We start from the raw sequence: 16,456 nt of genomic DNA on the forward strand, positions 1-16,456 counted from the left end.
GTATTTTCAAAACAAACCCAATATGGCTACTGACCTGTTGAATCACAGCAAGCTATTCGAACTAAAAAAACCCAGCAAGGCATGTTGAGAAAAAAAAAGCAACTAGCATATCTTCTTCAAAAGGGAAGATACATTCAACAAAGTCCGGAAACAGAAATTATACGAGTTCATAAAGTGAAAGGAAGGGCTCATGGGTTCACAAAGAGAAAGGAAGGGTCCATGGGTTCACAAAGAGAAAGGAAGGGTCCATGGGTTCACAAAGAGAAAGGAAGGGTCCATGGGTTCATAAAGTGAAAGGAAGGGTCCATGGGTTCACAAAGTGAAAGGAAGGGTCCATGGGTTCGCAAAGAGAAAGGAAGGGTCCATGGATTCATAAAGGGACAGGAAGGGTCCATGGGTTCACAAAGAGAAAGGAAGGGTCCATGGATTCATAAAGGGCCAGGAAGGCTCCATGGGATCATAAAGTGAAAGGAAGGGTCCATGGGTTCATAAAGGGAGAGTACCTGGTGATAATAATCATTAAAAAAAAGAAATGGATGGCTACATTGGAAAGATTGACACATTTGATTGTACAACAGATAATTGGATTTTAAATATAGATGAAGCTGAGCAGTATTTTGAAGGAAAATAAATATCCAATGAAAAGCGAGTACCAATTTTGCTAAGTGCATTGTGTTTAAAGGCAATACAGTTTGCTCCGAAGTTTGACTGCTCCAACCAAGCCGTCAGAAACGAGCTTTGCTGATATTGTAAAAGCGATGCAGGAACACTATGAACCAATGCCATTGTTGATTGCAAAATGCTTTAGGCATCATAAGTGGAATCAGAAGTAAGAGGAGTCCATTTCAGTATACACGTCTGAATTGAAGAGACCACTGTCAGTTCAGTAACGATACACTGAGAATTGAACTGAATTGACTTTATTTCTTACATCCTTCACATACATGAAGAGTAAAAATCTTTACGTTACGTCTCCGTCTAAATGTACATAGAAACATAGAAAACATACAATGCAATGTGCAATCTTAATAATTTATAATAATTTATAATAAATAGAACAGTCAATGTAACATAGAATACACTCAAATCAACCTGACTTAATCTGTCTGATGGCCTGATGAAAGAAGCTGTCCCGGAGCCTGTTGGTCCTGGCTTTTATGCTATGGTACCGTTTCCCAGATGGTAGCAGCTGGAACAGTTTGTGGTTGGGGTGACTCAGGTCCCCAGTGATCCTTCGGCCCCTTTTTACACCCCTGTCTTTGTAAATGTCCTGAATCACAGGAAGTTCACAACTACAGATGTACTGGGCTGTCCACTCCACTCTCTACAGAATCCTGCGATTAAGGGAGGTACAGTTTGCATACCAAGCAGTGATTTGTAGATGTTTTTTTTTAGCTCTGCTTAGCCACACAGTCATGTGTATACAGAGAGTAGAGCAGTGGGCTAAGCACACACTCCTGAGGTGAGCCAGTGTTGATTGTCAGCGAGGAAGATATGTTATTACCAATCCACATCAAAAGTGGTCTTCTGATTAGGAAGTCAAGGATCCAATTACAGAGGGAGGTACAGAGGCCCTGTACATTCTGCAATTTCTCAATCAGAATTGTGGAAATGATGGTATTAAATGCTGAGCTATAGTCGATGAACAACATCCTGACATAGGTGTTCATGTTGTCTTGGTGGTCTAAAACCATGTGGTGAGCCATTGTGATTGCGTTTGCTGTTGACCTGTTGTGGCGATAGGCAAATTGCAATGGGTCCAGGTCCTTGCTGAGGCAGGAGTTCAATCTAGTTATAACCAATCTCTCAAAGCATTTCATCACTATCGATGTGAGTGCTATATTTAAGTAATATCGTAATTAATGTTTGACTAAGCACTCTTTTCGGGATTCCAGCCGGGCGAAGATATCAATTATAACTGATATTTCATTGACAATCTCTGTCATCTTTATCAGGGATGATGCCTGGGCAGGTCTAGTCTGATGGTACTTAAACCCCCACTGTCTCTCTCTGATTGGTTAGTTCTCATCCAATCAGGTTTCCGCTTTCCCAGCTTGTTTACAATTGAATTTCTGTTCTTACTTCGAGCAAGACTTTCATCTTTGTTAAAAATTTTGTCCTTCAGTTTTATTTCAATGGCTTCCTTTACCAAGAGCCATTGGTGTGGCACAGTAGCTCTGTGCCATTGAAGTCAATCCTATGGCAATTGCGAATGTAGTGTTCCGCTACCACCAATTTTTCCGGGTAACCCAGACGAATACTCCTCCTGTGCTCATTGATGTGGGTTTCACCGTGCATTCCGACTGGCTGATATACGCTGCTCCGCATTCACAGGAAGTCCTGTAAACACCAGCCAACCTGATCATCTTTGATCTGCATAAGCTGTGATTTGAGCTTCCTGACAGGTTTGTGGATGGTATTAATCCAGAATTTCTTCAGGATCCTGACAATCCTTCCAGAAACCGTGGGAATACGGGGAAGACAGGTGGCAGCAACAGGTTCCTCCTCGTTGTTAGGTTTCCTTATTTTTCCCTTGACCCTTCACCTTGCAGCCATTCTGTACGAATGTTGAATGTATTTGTCTTATTTTCTTGGGGAGACTCTCTGGGTCCAGATAACATAATGGTCAGTTTCAATGGTCAGTCCATGTTCATGAGAGTTCCCATTGAGGACAGCTTGGCCAAGGTTTGATAAGGGTACCATTGACCTTTCTGAACACACCCTTACTTTGACATACAGTACTTCCTCTGTAAGGGGAACGACTCTGAACAGGCAGACAGAGTGGCCATGAGATTGCCCTTGTTACTGGCTATTGCTAATTTCTATATGGAGGACTGAGGAGAGAGCTCTGAGTTCATTGCCCTTACACCCCAAATGCTTCTTCATAGAAGATCTGACACCTTCATAGTGTGTACATCAACATTTCACGTCAGAACACTGCAAGAAGACTTGGAAGGAAGAGGAAAAATGGCCAGATTGTCAGGCCAGCACAGCAGCGTAACATAATGTAACACCAGACATCAGCAATCGGTGTTCAATCCTGCCGTTCTCCCCATGACTGAGCAGATTTTCTCCAGTCCTCCCACATTCAAAAGGCTTACCTAAAAGGCCACAACAGTACTCTTGATTACAAACCTAGCTAAGAATCCAATGTTCTGAGATGCTTTAATGTCCAAATTATTTTTATATTAGGTGTCATTGATGTCTTGGAAAGGATGCAGTCAACAATGGCAATCTTATGACATCTTGCTTTTACTGTGATGGTCAAAGAAAGACCAAAAGTTGATTGCATTTGCGCCCCTGAACCTGCTGGAGGTGTTACAAGTGATTAAGGTTAATCTCCAGGTTAATCGGGTTCTAAATGTAATTATTTTCAAATACATCTGAAAAGTTATTTTAGCGTTCAATAAGCCGAATGTATTGTCATTCTTTTCAGATATTTTTTATATGATGTTCTATGTTACAAATACTGTAAATCGGTTCGGATGGAAAAGTCGCCTAGCAACGCAACATAGGCTGCAGAACGGCCTCCACTTCCGCCACACCCTAACCTGCTGCCAAGCGGAAACGAGCCTGGATGGATGTTCTTTCGCGCAATCAGGAGTCAGAACGGTGAGGTTATGTGCGAATTCCAGCCAATTGGCCGGCTTTGGAGGCGGGGGGAATGGCCGGGCGCCGGGTTTGTGTGACGCGCGAAGACACTCGAAATTGTCTCAGTGGTTTAAAGGTAAGCTTGCCGGGTGAATTTTATATTCACCCCTCTCATGAAAAAGAGCTGGGAAGTTAACGGTGCTCGAGTGGTTTTGGGTAGGGGGAATTTTGGTGATGACGAAGGGGTGATTTCAGCTGATGGGAAAGAGATGCAAGCCCTTGCTCTTTGTTTGCTGCCGTGATATGATGAAGTCCAGCAGCCCGCCCTCACGTTGTCCCGTTGGAGTCACTCCCCACCCTCCCTACTGCCTGTTTTAGACCTGAGGGGTTTATGGGTTGCCCACCCCTCCCCCACACACTCTCCATTTCTTGCCCTACAATAACCCTCCATTTCTCTAGCGCCTACAGCCCCGTTGAAAGGTGGACAGATGTAGAGGTCGAAGCACAACTGGCTTCATCGTTCCCCCTTCTGAGATCCGCACCCCGTTACATCCTGTCCCACACACACAGGATCCCAGGCTCTTGGACTTGTAGGCACAGGAGTCTGCAGATGGAGCATCACACGCAGAATGCTGGAGAGACCTTGGGCCAGGCAGCAGTTCTGGAGGGAAATGGACAGTCAACATTTCCAGTTCAGAAATGCCAGATGAAGTGTCTCCATCCAAAAAGTTGTCTGTTCAATTTCCTCCATGAATCTGCTAAATCCCTCCAACACTTTATGATGCTCCAGGACTTTTAGTGTATCCCCCACTACTGTTGTCAGGTCCTGTGTGGCCAAAATAAAATCAAAAATAATAAGCAGGAAATACGAGATCAACAAAGCTAGATGCTAGAGGAGCTTAGTGGAGCAGGCAGATAGCTGAAAATTGCAAGAAAATGATAGCTGCTGCGGACTGGAAGATAGAAGGGAGGTGCTGGCTACTGGTCTAGATGTTTCCTGTAGTGGGAGAGTCTAGGATCAGAGACCACATCTTATGAATAGAAAGATGTTACTTCAGAACAGAGGTAAGGAGGAATTTATTTGGTCAGAGGGCACTCAACCTGTGGAATTCATTGCTACAAATGGCTGTGGAGGCCAAGTCATTGGGTATATTTAAAGCAGAGGTTGATTTGCTCTTGATTAGTAAGAAGGGTGTCAATGGTTCCAGGGAAAAGGCTGGAGAATGGAGTTGATAGGGATAATAAATCAGCCATAATGAAATGGCAGAGCTGACTTGATGGGCCAGTCGGCCTAATTATGCTCCTATGTCTAATAGTCTCCACCATTTTGTTGCATGATTTGAACATCTTCAGTTTCTATTGTCTCCAGAATATATGAAATCTTCTTGGGTGGTTCCTCAGGATGGAGATAACTTGCTTCTTCTCCTCTGGTGGCTGTGGTAAGAACCATAGACTCTGCCTGAGATGGGGCAAGAGGTGGGTGGGTCATTTGTGAAGTGATGTGTTCCTTCTACCTCTGAAATATTCCTTACATGTGCTGCCGAGGTGTGGACTAGAGTTTTTAATTGTCACCTGAATGCTTCTCCACTTTCAGGTTCCTACAAGTCTCCACTAGAAGCATCTAGGAGTTTTCCAGAGTTGAATTTCTTCATGGAGGTTGCAGAGCACGTCCCTGAAATATTCCCTCTGTCCAGCTTGGCAATCTTTTCCCAAGACAGAGCCCAGAATGTGGTGTGTGCTTTGGAAGTCTGGCCAATGACCAACATGGTCTGTACTAGAGTCTGACCACAAATGTCACCATGCTTCTGGCACCAGAGCAGCACATTCATAGCTTATTAACCCTGATCTGTACATCTTTGGAATGTGGGATGAAACCAGAGCACCTGGAGAAAACACGTGCAGTCCCAGGGAGTACATAGAAAAATGTATAGAGTGGTGGAATTGAACCCGGGTCACTGGTCCTGTAAAGTGTTATGCTAACTGTTACACTAGCTCTGGTTTACTCAGCATTCTTGGACAGAGAATACTGAAGGTTTACAACCCTGTGAATAAATAAGTTTCTTCTCATCTCTGTCCTGGGAGGTCAGCTGCTTATTTTAAGACTGTGACCACTGGTTATAGATATATAGCGCGGGGAAAGCGTCAACTCCACCTCTACACTTTCAAGTTCTGGAATCACGTGTATGCATGGTATAAAACTTGCAGATGTTCTAAGGTGGTGTGGGCTGTGAGAAGGATTAAGAGAGGCTGCCAAAGATAGATACAGACTGAGTGAATGGGCAAGGACTTGGCACATGAAATGTAATTCTTTTGATGGAAGAAAAATTGGAAAGGTGGGAATAGTTTTCAATGTTGAGAGTTTGAAAGGTGTGTGGGTGTTCAAAGGGAATCACTCAAAATTAACATGCAATTGCAGGAAGCATTGAGGAAAATGGATAATAATGGCTTTTATTGCAAGAAGATTTGAGTGCAAAGTTAAAGATGCCTTGCATCAGTTACATGGGATCCTGGTGACACCATCTGGTGTATTATGCACAGCTCTGGTCTTATAAGATAAGCGGTTAGCTTTATTATGTGCACTTTGAAACACACTGTGAAATGAGTTGTTTGCGTTAATGATCAACAAAGTCCGAGGATGTGCTGGGAGCCGCTCGTGCTTCCAGCACCAATGTAACATGCCCACAACTTTCTTACGCTGACCCTAACCCATATTTATTTTTGGAATATGAGAGGAAACCGGGGAATGTATAAATGCTTTACAGACAGTGGCTGTAATGCGTTGGGCTACCTGCTATGCTACTGAGCTGCCTGTATGTGAGGAGGGTATTTATTTAGTGATACAGCACAACGCAGGACAACCCCTTCTGCCCCAAAAGGCCATGCTGCCCAGCAACCCACCTATTTAACATGAGCCTAATCATATGGAAATTTACAATGACTAATAAACCTACTGACTGGTATGAGATTGGACTGTGCAAAGAAATTGGAGAACTTGAACTTACAAATTCCTTACAGCTGGTGCTGGAATTGAACTCCAAACTCCGACTGCAACAATGTTGCGCTAACCGCTACATGGCAGGACTTTCGTATGAAGAAAGACTGGATCGACTAGGCTTACACTCATTGGAATTTAGAAGATTGAGGGGGGATCTTATTGAAACATATAAAATTCTAAAGGGATTATACAGGCTAGATGCAGGAAGATTGTTTCCGATGTTGGGGAAGTCCAGAACGAAGGGTCACAGCTTAAAGATAAAGGGGAAGCTTTTAGGACCGAAATGAGGAAAAACTTCTTCACACAGAGAGTGGTGAATCTGTGGAATTCTCTGCCACAGGGAACAGTTGAGGCCAGTTCATTGGCTATATTTAAGAGGAAGTTAGATATGGCTCTTGTGGCTAAAGGGATCAGGGGGTATGGAGAGAAAGCAGGTACAGGGCTCTGAGTTGGATGAACAGCCATGATCATACTGAATGGCGGTGCAGGCTTGAAGGGCCGAATGGCCTACTCCACCTATTTTCCATGTTTCTATGACAGTGACACCCTATATTTACAACGGAAGGAATACAATGAAACTTCATCATATATACACTTGAGGTGGCAGGTTTGCTGTGTGAGAAATTAATTCAACAGTGTCTATATTTTGTTTTAAAGGATGAGGTGATCTCATTAAAGCATACATTTTTACAAAACACAACAAGTTAGAGATGATGTCTTCCTAGGGCCAAGACTGATCTATATAGAATCAGGTCAGGACAGATACCAGAAGGAATTTCTTCACCCAGATTGTAATTAATCTTTGGAATTCTCTATCCGGAAAGATTGTGGGGAGTAAATTTAAATCAATAGATTTTTAGACAAAAAAATATAGGGGAATAGGATGAATGCAAAAAAGGCAATACTGAGTTAAAAAAAATAGACATGATCTCCATAAATAGCAGAGCAGGAATAAGGGACTTAGTACCCAGTCTTGCTTTTTTTAATTTGCAGATGTAAGTCACTCTGTGGCTAACTACATGGGGGTGATAGAACTGTATGTCACTTTAGCGTAGCAGTTAGGCATTTGGAGTTCAACTCTGGCACCATCCGTAGGGAGTTTGTATGTTCTCCCTGGGAATGCGCGGGTTTCCTCCAGGTGCACCGGTTTCCTTCCATATTTTAAAGACATAGCGGTTAGTGGGTTACTTGCTCACTGTAAATTGTCCTGTGAGTTGGCAGATGTTAAATGGGTGGGTAGGTTGCTGGGAGGAGCAGCTCATTTGGCCTGAAGGATCTGTTTCACACTGCAGTGGGCTGTGGACGAGACTGAAAATCAGTCTCACTCTACATGCTGTGTGGTGAATTGCCAAATGAGTCAGATGTATTAGCACCATGGTAAGATAGTGATGACAATATAGTAGGCTCGGAAATCGTATCTCATAGAGTTGCTGGAATCGCTTAGTGTTGCTATTACAATCCTGCACATCTTCATCAGAAACAGAATCCAGTTTACCATCTTTGACATGGCAGCAGTACAATGCAATACATAAAAACACTAAATTACAATAAGAAATATATAAATAAATAGTGCAAAACATAGACAGCTTTTGAAAAGTTTTATGCCTCTAGCTGGCACTCCGTGGAGAGATTTGCTGTTTTTTCCGTGCCTGTGACCTAATTCGTTCTCTGAAACTGGTCTCACCTCACCCATTAAGAGCTAGAAAAGTTTTGAGGTCAGCAGTGAGATAATGTTCAACATTGCGGATTGTTTGACGTCATTTCCAGTACACAAGTGTAAAGAAGAATGAAATAATTGTTACTCCGGATCCGAAGCAGCACAGAGAAAACCACACAATAAGATAAAGAATGCAATTAAAAAAACACAAAAAGTAGATGAGATAGTTATATACATAGATTGATTATATGTACATAATGTGACACAAATTGGTACACAATTATTTGTTTCTGTCCTGGTAATGTTGATGAGCTTGGAACATCAAAGTCACATCACAGGCAGGGTTCATGTGGTAATCATTCTAGGATCATAACTGAATGACCAACCACCTCCTCAATAGAAGAGTACAGGTTCTAATTATTATAACTGGCCTAAATTGGCTGAAATCCATTAACTCTTCACAGAACTGCAGATGAGCATTAGACCATGTGTACAACACAGCTTCGGGTGCTGTATATGGATGAGGAATTGAGAAATTTCACAATCAAAACATAGAAAACCTACAGCACAATACAGGCCCTTTGGCCCACAATGCTGTGCTGAACATGTCCTTACCTTAGAAATTACCTCAGGTTATCCATAGCCCTCTATTTTTCTAAGCTCCATGTACCTGCCCAGGAGTCTCTTAAAAGACCCTATTGTATCCACCACTGTGGCCGGCAGCCCCATTCCATGCACTCGCTATTCTTTACGTAAAAGTTTACCCCGACATCTCCTCTGTACCTACTTCCAAGCACCTTAAAACTGTGTCCTTTCGTGTTAGTCATTCCAGCCCTGGGAAAAAGCCTCTGACTATCCACACGATCAATGCCTCTCATCACCTTGTACACTTCTATCAGGTCACCTCTCATCCTCCGTCGCTCCAAGGAGAAAAGGCCAAGTTCACTCAAACTATAAGGTACGCCCTCCAATCCAGGCAACATCCTTGTAAATTTCCTGTGCACCCTTTCTATAGTTTCCACATCCTTCCTGTAGTGAGGTGACCAGTACTCTGAGTGGGGTCTGACCAGGGTCTTTTATAGCTGTAACATTACCTCTCGGCCAGTACTTCGTCACCACTCCCCTACTTTCTCAGCTACTTATGGTTTTTAAATTCAAGTCAAATGAAGATAGATTGGAGCTTTTTCTCCCAAGTGTAGGAGACCAAGAGATGATATCAGGGTTTATAATATCGCAGGTGGGTGTGGGGAGCAAAGATAGCCTTTATCCCATGGTTAGAGACCAAAAAGGCACATCTTTAACATGAGAAGAGAAGAGGGAAGATATTTAAAGGGAGTCTGAGGAGTAAGTTATTTATGCGCTGGGTTGGAAGTGCCAGAGGCAGTGATAGAAGTGTGAACAATTACAACTTTAAAAAGCTACTTGGATAGGTACCTGAACAAGAAAAGTTCTGAGGGATGTGGACCAAACACAGGCAAATGGGAAGGCATCTTGGTTGCCATGAATGATTTTGGCAAAGGGTCTGTCTCTGCTGTACAACTCTGTGACTTTAATTATTGGTGACAATTACACAGCTGGTAGAGCCGTTCCCCTATGCTTTCAGTGACACAGTTTCAGTCCTGACTGCAAGTGCGGTGTAGAGCGTGTATGTTCTCCCTGTGACCATGTGCTTTTCCTCCAGGTGTTCGAGTTTCCTTCCTCTGGTTGGTAGATAATCGTCCTCTGTAAATTGCCCCCACTGTGTAAGGGGTGGTAGAATCTGTAGGGAGATGATGAAATGTGGAGAGAAGAGAGAAATTAGATTCATGCTGGATTGGTGTAAACAGATGGTCGATAGCACACACTCGTTGAGCCAGAGAGCTTGTAATAATAATGAGTTTATTCCAATTAATAGGTTATGAGTATATAATATTGGTCAATTTGGAGTTGAATATTTGTCTCTATCTGGTAAGTGGAAGAAGAGGCCCACACCTCCATGCTGTCTTGTTGCTGCTACCATCAGGAAGGAGGTAGAGGAGCTTCAGGTCCCAGCCCAGTTATTACCCCTCAACCATCAGGCTCCTGAACAAGTGTGGATAACTTCACTCACCCCAACATTGTACTGATTCCACAGCCTATGGACTCATTTTTAAGGACTCCACAACTTATGCCCTTAATATTATTTATTACAACATTTATTGTTATTTTGTTTTTCTTTTTGTATTTGATCATTTATTGCATTTTGAACATTGGTTGTTGTCCATCTTTTGTACGTCATTTCTTACTGATTCTGTTATGTTTCTTTGTATTTTCTGTGAATCCCTGCAAGAAAATGAATCTCAAAGTAGTATATGGTGACATATATATATATATATATATATATATATAGCTTGATAATAAATTTACTTTATTTATTATCCAGATTTTTGCACATCTGTAGCAGTTTATTGCTTTGTGTGTTGTTCACTCTAATGTGTTATTTCTTTTTAAACCCTGTAAACTCTAGTATGGTGATTGCGGGACATGGAATCCATACGTGTAACAGCTAGAGATTTATGTGAGTACGATGATCTTGCTACAAGCCTCGTACTCGATCCATACTTGGGTTTTCAAACTCACAAAATGAATATCAGGTAAGCATTTGTCGTTGCTGTCAAGATCTCTCCGTGCATCTTCTGTTTCTTCACTGTTCATATCTGCCCACCCCTCATTCCTGAACTTGTCAATTCTACTATTCTTAACTGAGCCTCTGTTCATTATCTGTAGTTTCTGCAGGAAGCACATTACACGCTTGCTTTTATATTCTGGTCGTCTTGAAATGAAAGTTAACATCACATTTGCCTTCTTCACCTCCAACTCAACCTGCAAATTAGTTTTTAGGAAATCCTGCACAAGGACTCCCAAGTTTCTTTGCGCCTCAGATTTTTGTATTTTCTCTCATTTTGAAAATAGTCTACCCTTTCATTCCTTCTACTGAAGTGAAATTCCTTCTACCATACACTTCTGCAAACTTTGCAACAAAGCCATTAAATTCCAAGATCCAAATCATTGACATATAACATAAAAACTATCAGTCCCAACACATCCCTCTATGGAACACCAGGTCACCAGCAGCCAACCAGAAAAGGCTCCCATGCTTTGCTTCCTCCAATCAGCCACCGTTTTATTCATGCTAGAATCTTTCCTGTAATACTATGGTCTCGTAGCTTGTTAAGCAGCCGTATGTGTGGCACCTTGTCAAAGGCCTTCTGAAAATCCAAGTACACAACATCGACCGATTCTTCTTAGACTATCCTGCTTGTTATTTCTTCAAAAAAATTCCAAAAAATTTGTCAGGCAAGATTCTCCCTTGAGGAAACCATGCTGTCTACAGCCTATTTTATCATGTGCCTCCAAGTACCCTGAAACCACATGCTTAACCACATCCTGGATAGGGTGGTGAAGAAAGCTTTTGGTATGTTGGTCTTTATAAATCAGAGCATTGAGTATAGGAGTTGGGATGTAATGTTAAAATTGTACAAGGCATTAGTAAGGCCGAATTTGGAGTATTGTGTACAGTTCTGGTCACCGAATTATAGGAAAGATGTCAACACAATAGAGAGAGTACAGAGAAGATTTACTGGAGTGTTAACTGGGTTTCAGCACCTAAGTTACAGGGAAAGATTGAACAAGTTAGGTCTTTATTCTTTGGAGCGTAGAAGGTTGAGGGGGGACTTGATAGAGGTATTTAAAATTATGAGGGGGATAGATAGAGTTAACGTAGATAGGCTTTTTCCATTGAGAGTAGGGGAGATTCAAACAAGGACATGAGTTGAGACTTAGGGGGCAAAGGTTTAAGGGTAACATGAGGGGGAATTACTTTACTCAGAGAGAAGTAGCTGTGTGGAACAAGCTTCCAGTAGGAGTGGTAGAGGCAGGTTCGGTATTGCCATTTAAAGTAAAATTGGATAGGTATATGGACAGGAAAGGAATGGAGGGTTATGGGCTGAGTGCAGGTCAGTGGGATTAGGTGAGAGTAAGCATTCGGCATGGACTAGAAGGGCCGAGATGGTCTGTTTCCGTGCTGTAATTGTTATATGGTTAACAATCAACTCCCAACATCTTCCCAGCCACTGAGGTCAGACTAACTGGCCTATAATTTCCTTTCTTTTGAAGAGTGGAGTGACCTTTGCAATTTTCCAGTCTTCTGGTACTTTTCCAGAATTTAGTGATTCTTGAAAGATCATTGCTTACAATCTCTTTAGAATCAGAATCAGAATCAGACTTTAATCGCCAAGTACCTGTGCACATACAAGGAATTTACTTCCGGCAGATGTTGTCTCTCTGCTCATAACAATAATAATGATAAATATAACTGAAAATATAAATTATACATACAAGTAGTGCAATCCAAGTAATAGTTAGCCGACAGTTAACCGGCAGTTAACTGTTCAGCAAGGTGACCGCAGTAGGGAAAAAACTTCTCCAGTGCCTATTAGTCTTAGTCTGGAGGGATCTGAAGCGCCTACCAGATGGAAGCAGTTCAAACAGTCCGTGCGCAGGATGGAAGGAGTCCTTTATGATGTTCCCCGCCCTCTTCTTCAACCTGGAAGAGTACAGGTCCACAATAGAGGGCAGGGAGGCTCCAATGATGCGCTCGGCAGTCCTCACTGTGCGCTGTAGTCTGGTTCTATCCTGCTTGGTGGCGGCTCCAAACCACACAGTGATGGAGGTGCACAGGACAGACTCAATGACTGCAGTATAGAACTGCAGCAGCAATTCCTGAGGCAGACCATATTTCCTCAAGAGCCGCAGGAAGTACATCTGCTGCTGGGCCTTCTTCAGGATGGAGCTGATGTTCTGCTCCCACTTCAGATCCTTAGAGGTGGTGGTTGCCAGGAACCTGAAGTTCTCCACGGTGGACACAGGGCTGCTGAGGACTGTGAGGGGGGACATAACGGGGGGATGTCTCCTGAAATCCACTATCATCTCCGTCGATATGCAGACTCGTCACTGTTCTGGATGAGTCCGATGACGGTGGTGTCGTCTGCAAACTTCAAAAGCTTCACATAGGGGTTGGAGGAGGTGCAGTCATTGGTGTAGAGGGAGAACAGCAGTGGAGAGAGGACACACCCCTGGGGGGCACCGGTGTTGGTGATTCGAGTATCCGAGGTGACCTGTCCCATCCTTACCTGCTGACTTCTGTTGGTCAGGAAGCTGTAAATCCAATCGCAGAGGTCAGGTGGCACAGTGAGGTGAGACAATTTGGAGCAGAGGGTATGAGGGACGATGGTGTTAAACGCCGAACTGAAATCCACAAACAGCATCCGAGCATAGGTCCCAGGACGATCCAGATGTTGCAGGATATAGTGCAGTCCCAGGTTGACTGCATCGTCTACTGACCTATTTGCCCGGTAGGCAAACTGCAGGGGATCCAGCAGGCTGCTGGTGAGGGTCTTTAGCCACCTCTTTCAGAACTTTGGGATGTACACCATCTGGTCCAGGTGACTTATCTACCTTCAGACCTTTCAGTTTCCCAAGAACTTCCCTAGCAATGGTATCTTCACACACTTCATGACCCCTGATACCTGGAACCTCCACCATACTGCTAGTGTCTTAATTAGTACCTCTCCAGCATCATTTCCCAGTGGTCCGATATCTACTCTTGCCTCTCTTTTGTACTTTATGTATCTGAAGAAACTTTTGGCATCCTCTTTAATATTATTGGCTAGCTTACTTTTGTATTTCATCTTTACCTTCTTAATGACTTTTTAGTTATCTTTTGTTGGTATTTGAAGACTTCCCAATCCTCTAACTTCCCACTAATTTTTATTAATATAATAATAAACTATTGTATGCCCTCTCCTTGGAGTTTATGTTGGCTTTGACTTCTCTTGTTAGCCACAGTTGTGTCATCTTTCCTTTAGAATACTTTTTCCTCTTTGGGATGTATGTGTCCTGTGCCTTCCTGTTGTGGAAAAAAAAATCTCAGGAGCAGCAGACAGAATAGATCAGGCCGACTCAGAGAATTGTCTCAGACTAAAGGCCAGACTCCTAAAGCAGAGTTCTGAGACTCTGCTCAGCAATCTTATTTATATCCCAGACGTACGTGACAAAAAGGAGGGAACTTCAACTACTACTTGTTAGAATAGCAAAGTTGCACTATATGTCTTTGAGTGGTTATATATTTTCTAAGTGTTAGTTCTCAGGACAGTATATCAGGCTTTCCCAAGCACAGACATGTGATGATTCCTAGAACAAGGAAGCACAGACATAGTTATTTTCCCATCCCATCTATAAAGCACATTTCAGTTACACAGTGTACATTAGTTGCAGATAAGTGATTAGAGACTTTGAATTCACATACTAGAAGAAGGTCATTAACCCCTTAACGTTCATCTCATTGTCTTACTATTTTTCTTCCACATTTCCAAATTACTTACAGAAATTCCAGCCATTGCTGGTCTACCATCATCCCTGCCAGTGTTTTTTTCCAATCAATTCTGGCCATCTCCTCTCTCATGCCTCTGTAATTTCCTTTCCCATGGCTTTCTCTCCATCTTCACACTTGACTGTCTCTTCTGGCCATGCAGAAATTTGACTCCATCTGTGACCTATCCATCTCTGTCCATTGCCACCTTGATTTTGAGAATCTACTTATCTGCCTCTGGTCTCCATAAGGTAATGTTTATTTAGAATGACAAAGTCCAGACAAAAATCTAGAAATTAGATTGTGAGGAATAATATAAAAATTTTTCTTTGATTGCTGACTTTCTTCCATTTGAACTATATTTTAGTTACTAATTATATTAAACTTTTGGAAAATACACTGATACCTGCAGGACCTCTTATTGTCTTCTTGCTTGAGTCTGAAGCCACAAGCCGAACTCTAAATAATGGATTTTTATTTCATTCCAGTCATCGACCAGTCGTAAGGAGGCACCAATACCTCAGGGATATTCTTCAAAAGTTTCTGAAGTCACAGGACTTGGAAACTGTGTATCGAGCATTGACACTGGGCGACTGGGCCTGGAACTACTTCCTGCACAAAACGTCTCTCGAGGAAGAAATATTCAAAGCTCAGGTGAGTGAATAAGTGAGTGTTTTCACTTTTACCCTTTCGTGAAAGTGCAGAGCCTTGCCAGAAGCAGTTTCATAAATACCCAGTCACCATGCCCAGTTGTCTTGCTTGAGCCCAGATAGAATCTTGTAAGCAATTTGGCTGTGGGAATTGTGGCCACGTGCTTTTTCCCATTCTCACTCGTGTCTGCATCTTCATTTCAAAGTTCATTATCGTTCAAACATACACATGTATGCATCTGAACAAAACACAGTTTCTCTTGGTTCAAGGTGCAAAACACAGTACATATAGTTACAATCCAGCACATAGAGACAAAATAATACTACCTGGATGGCATGGCCTGAAGATGGATAGAGTGTGAAGTGCACAGACTATGAGAAGTCCTCCAGTTCTTGCCCCTGATCTTGTTCTAACTTGCTCTGGTGAACCCTCTGCATCAGTTTCAGGTGACATTTCAACATCATGTGGTGTATTCTCCTGCTAACTACCAGGACAAGACTGTAGCACACCTATGTACTGATTAGGGTATTTTCTACAACTTACAGAAGCTGTTATAAATCTCAGAGCTGAAGCTTATTTACCCAAGTGCTGCTTCTCTAAATGGTTCTGTTTTACTCCTCTGTTTGGTCTCCATAGTGCACCATTGTGCTGGAGGAGGTTCCCCAAGTATTGGCAACAATCTGGTGCATAATATGGCTATCCAAGTAGCCATTTTTAACTGTGAGTCAACTAAACAGCACCTCGAGTATGCAGACAGCAAGATTTATCATTAATTTTCATTTCATATCCCCCTCCTATTTCCCCAGTCTTAGGCGCTTGTACCACATTTAACAGTTCCATCTATATCAACTAACTTGTTTTAATATAAGCAACAAATTTGAGGTCTCAGTTGATAGGAACAATTGATGTTACCTTTTTTAAATCAATTTATATAGCCTTGTAAATATCAGCATTTTTTTCTAAAATTATTTTACGTTCTGTATTAAAATGGCAGAAGCCATATGACCTATCAAGTCTGCTCTGCCATTGGCCATGATCAAATGGCTTAATTCTGCTCCTGTATTTTATGTCCTTATATACAGAACATATTAAGTGGACTACAAAATTATCCCTCAACAGGGATAACAAGGCAGGAAGATTCCTGCCTTCTCACCGTAATCTTTGATGCCTCTAC

General features: G+C 42.4%; 1 protein-coding gene across 3 annotated transcripts in view; it reads left to right on the forward strand.

Moving 5' to 3' along the window:
* Window positions 1-3,648: 3,648 nt before the first annotated feature.
* Window positions 3,649-16,456, forward strand: part of LOC132383259 (histone-lysine N-methyltransferase KMT5B-B-like) — a 41,580-nt gene continuing 28,772 nt past the window's right edge. The window contains exons 1-4 of one of the 3 annotated variants that reach the window (XM_059954210.1): window positions 3,669-3,727; window positions 4,961-5,030; window positions 10,729-10,855; window positions 15,120-15,285. In XM_059954210.1, coding sequence (XP_059810193.1) covers window positions 10,746-10,855; window positions 15,120-15,285 — 276 coding nt within the window. In that variant the 5' untranslated portion in view covers window positions 3,669-3,727; window positions 4,961-5,030; window positions 10,729-10,745. Of the gene's footprint in view, window positions 3,728-4,960; window positions 5,031-9,183; window positions 9,202-10,728; window positions 10,856-15,119; window positions 15,286-16,456 lie in introns of those variants that run through there. The other 2 variants (XM_059954211.1, XM_059954213.1) reach the window with 2 other exon arrangements.

This window comes from Hypanus sabinus, chromosome 29, assembly GCF_030144855.1.
Source record: "Hypanus sabinus isolate sHypSab1 chromosome 29, sHypSab1.hap1, whole genome shotgun sequence".
Lineage (NCBI taxonomy): Eukaryota > Metazoa > Chordata > Chondrichthyes > Myliobatiformes > Dasyatidae > Hypanus > Hypanus sabinus.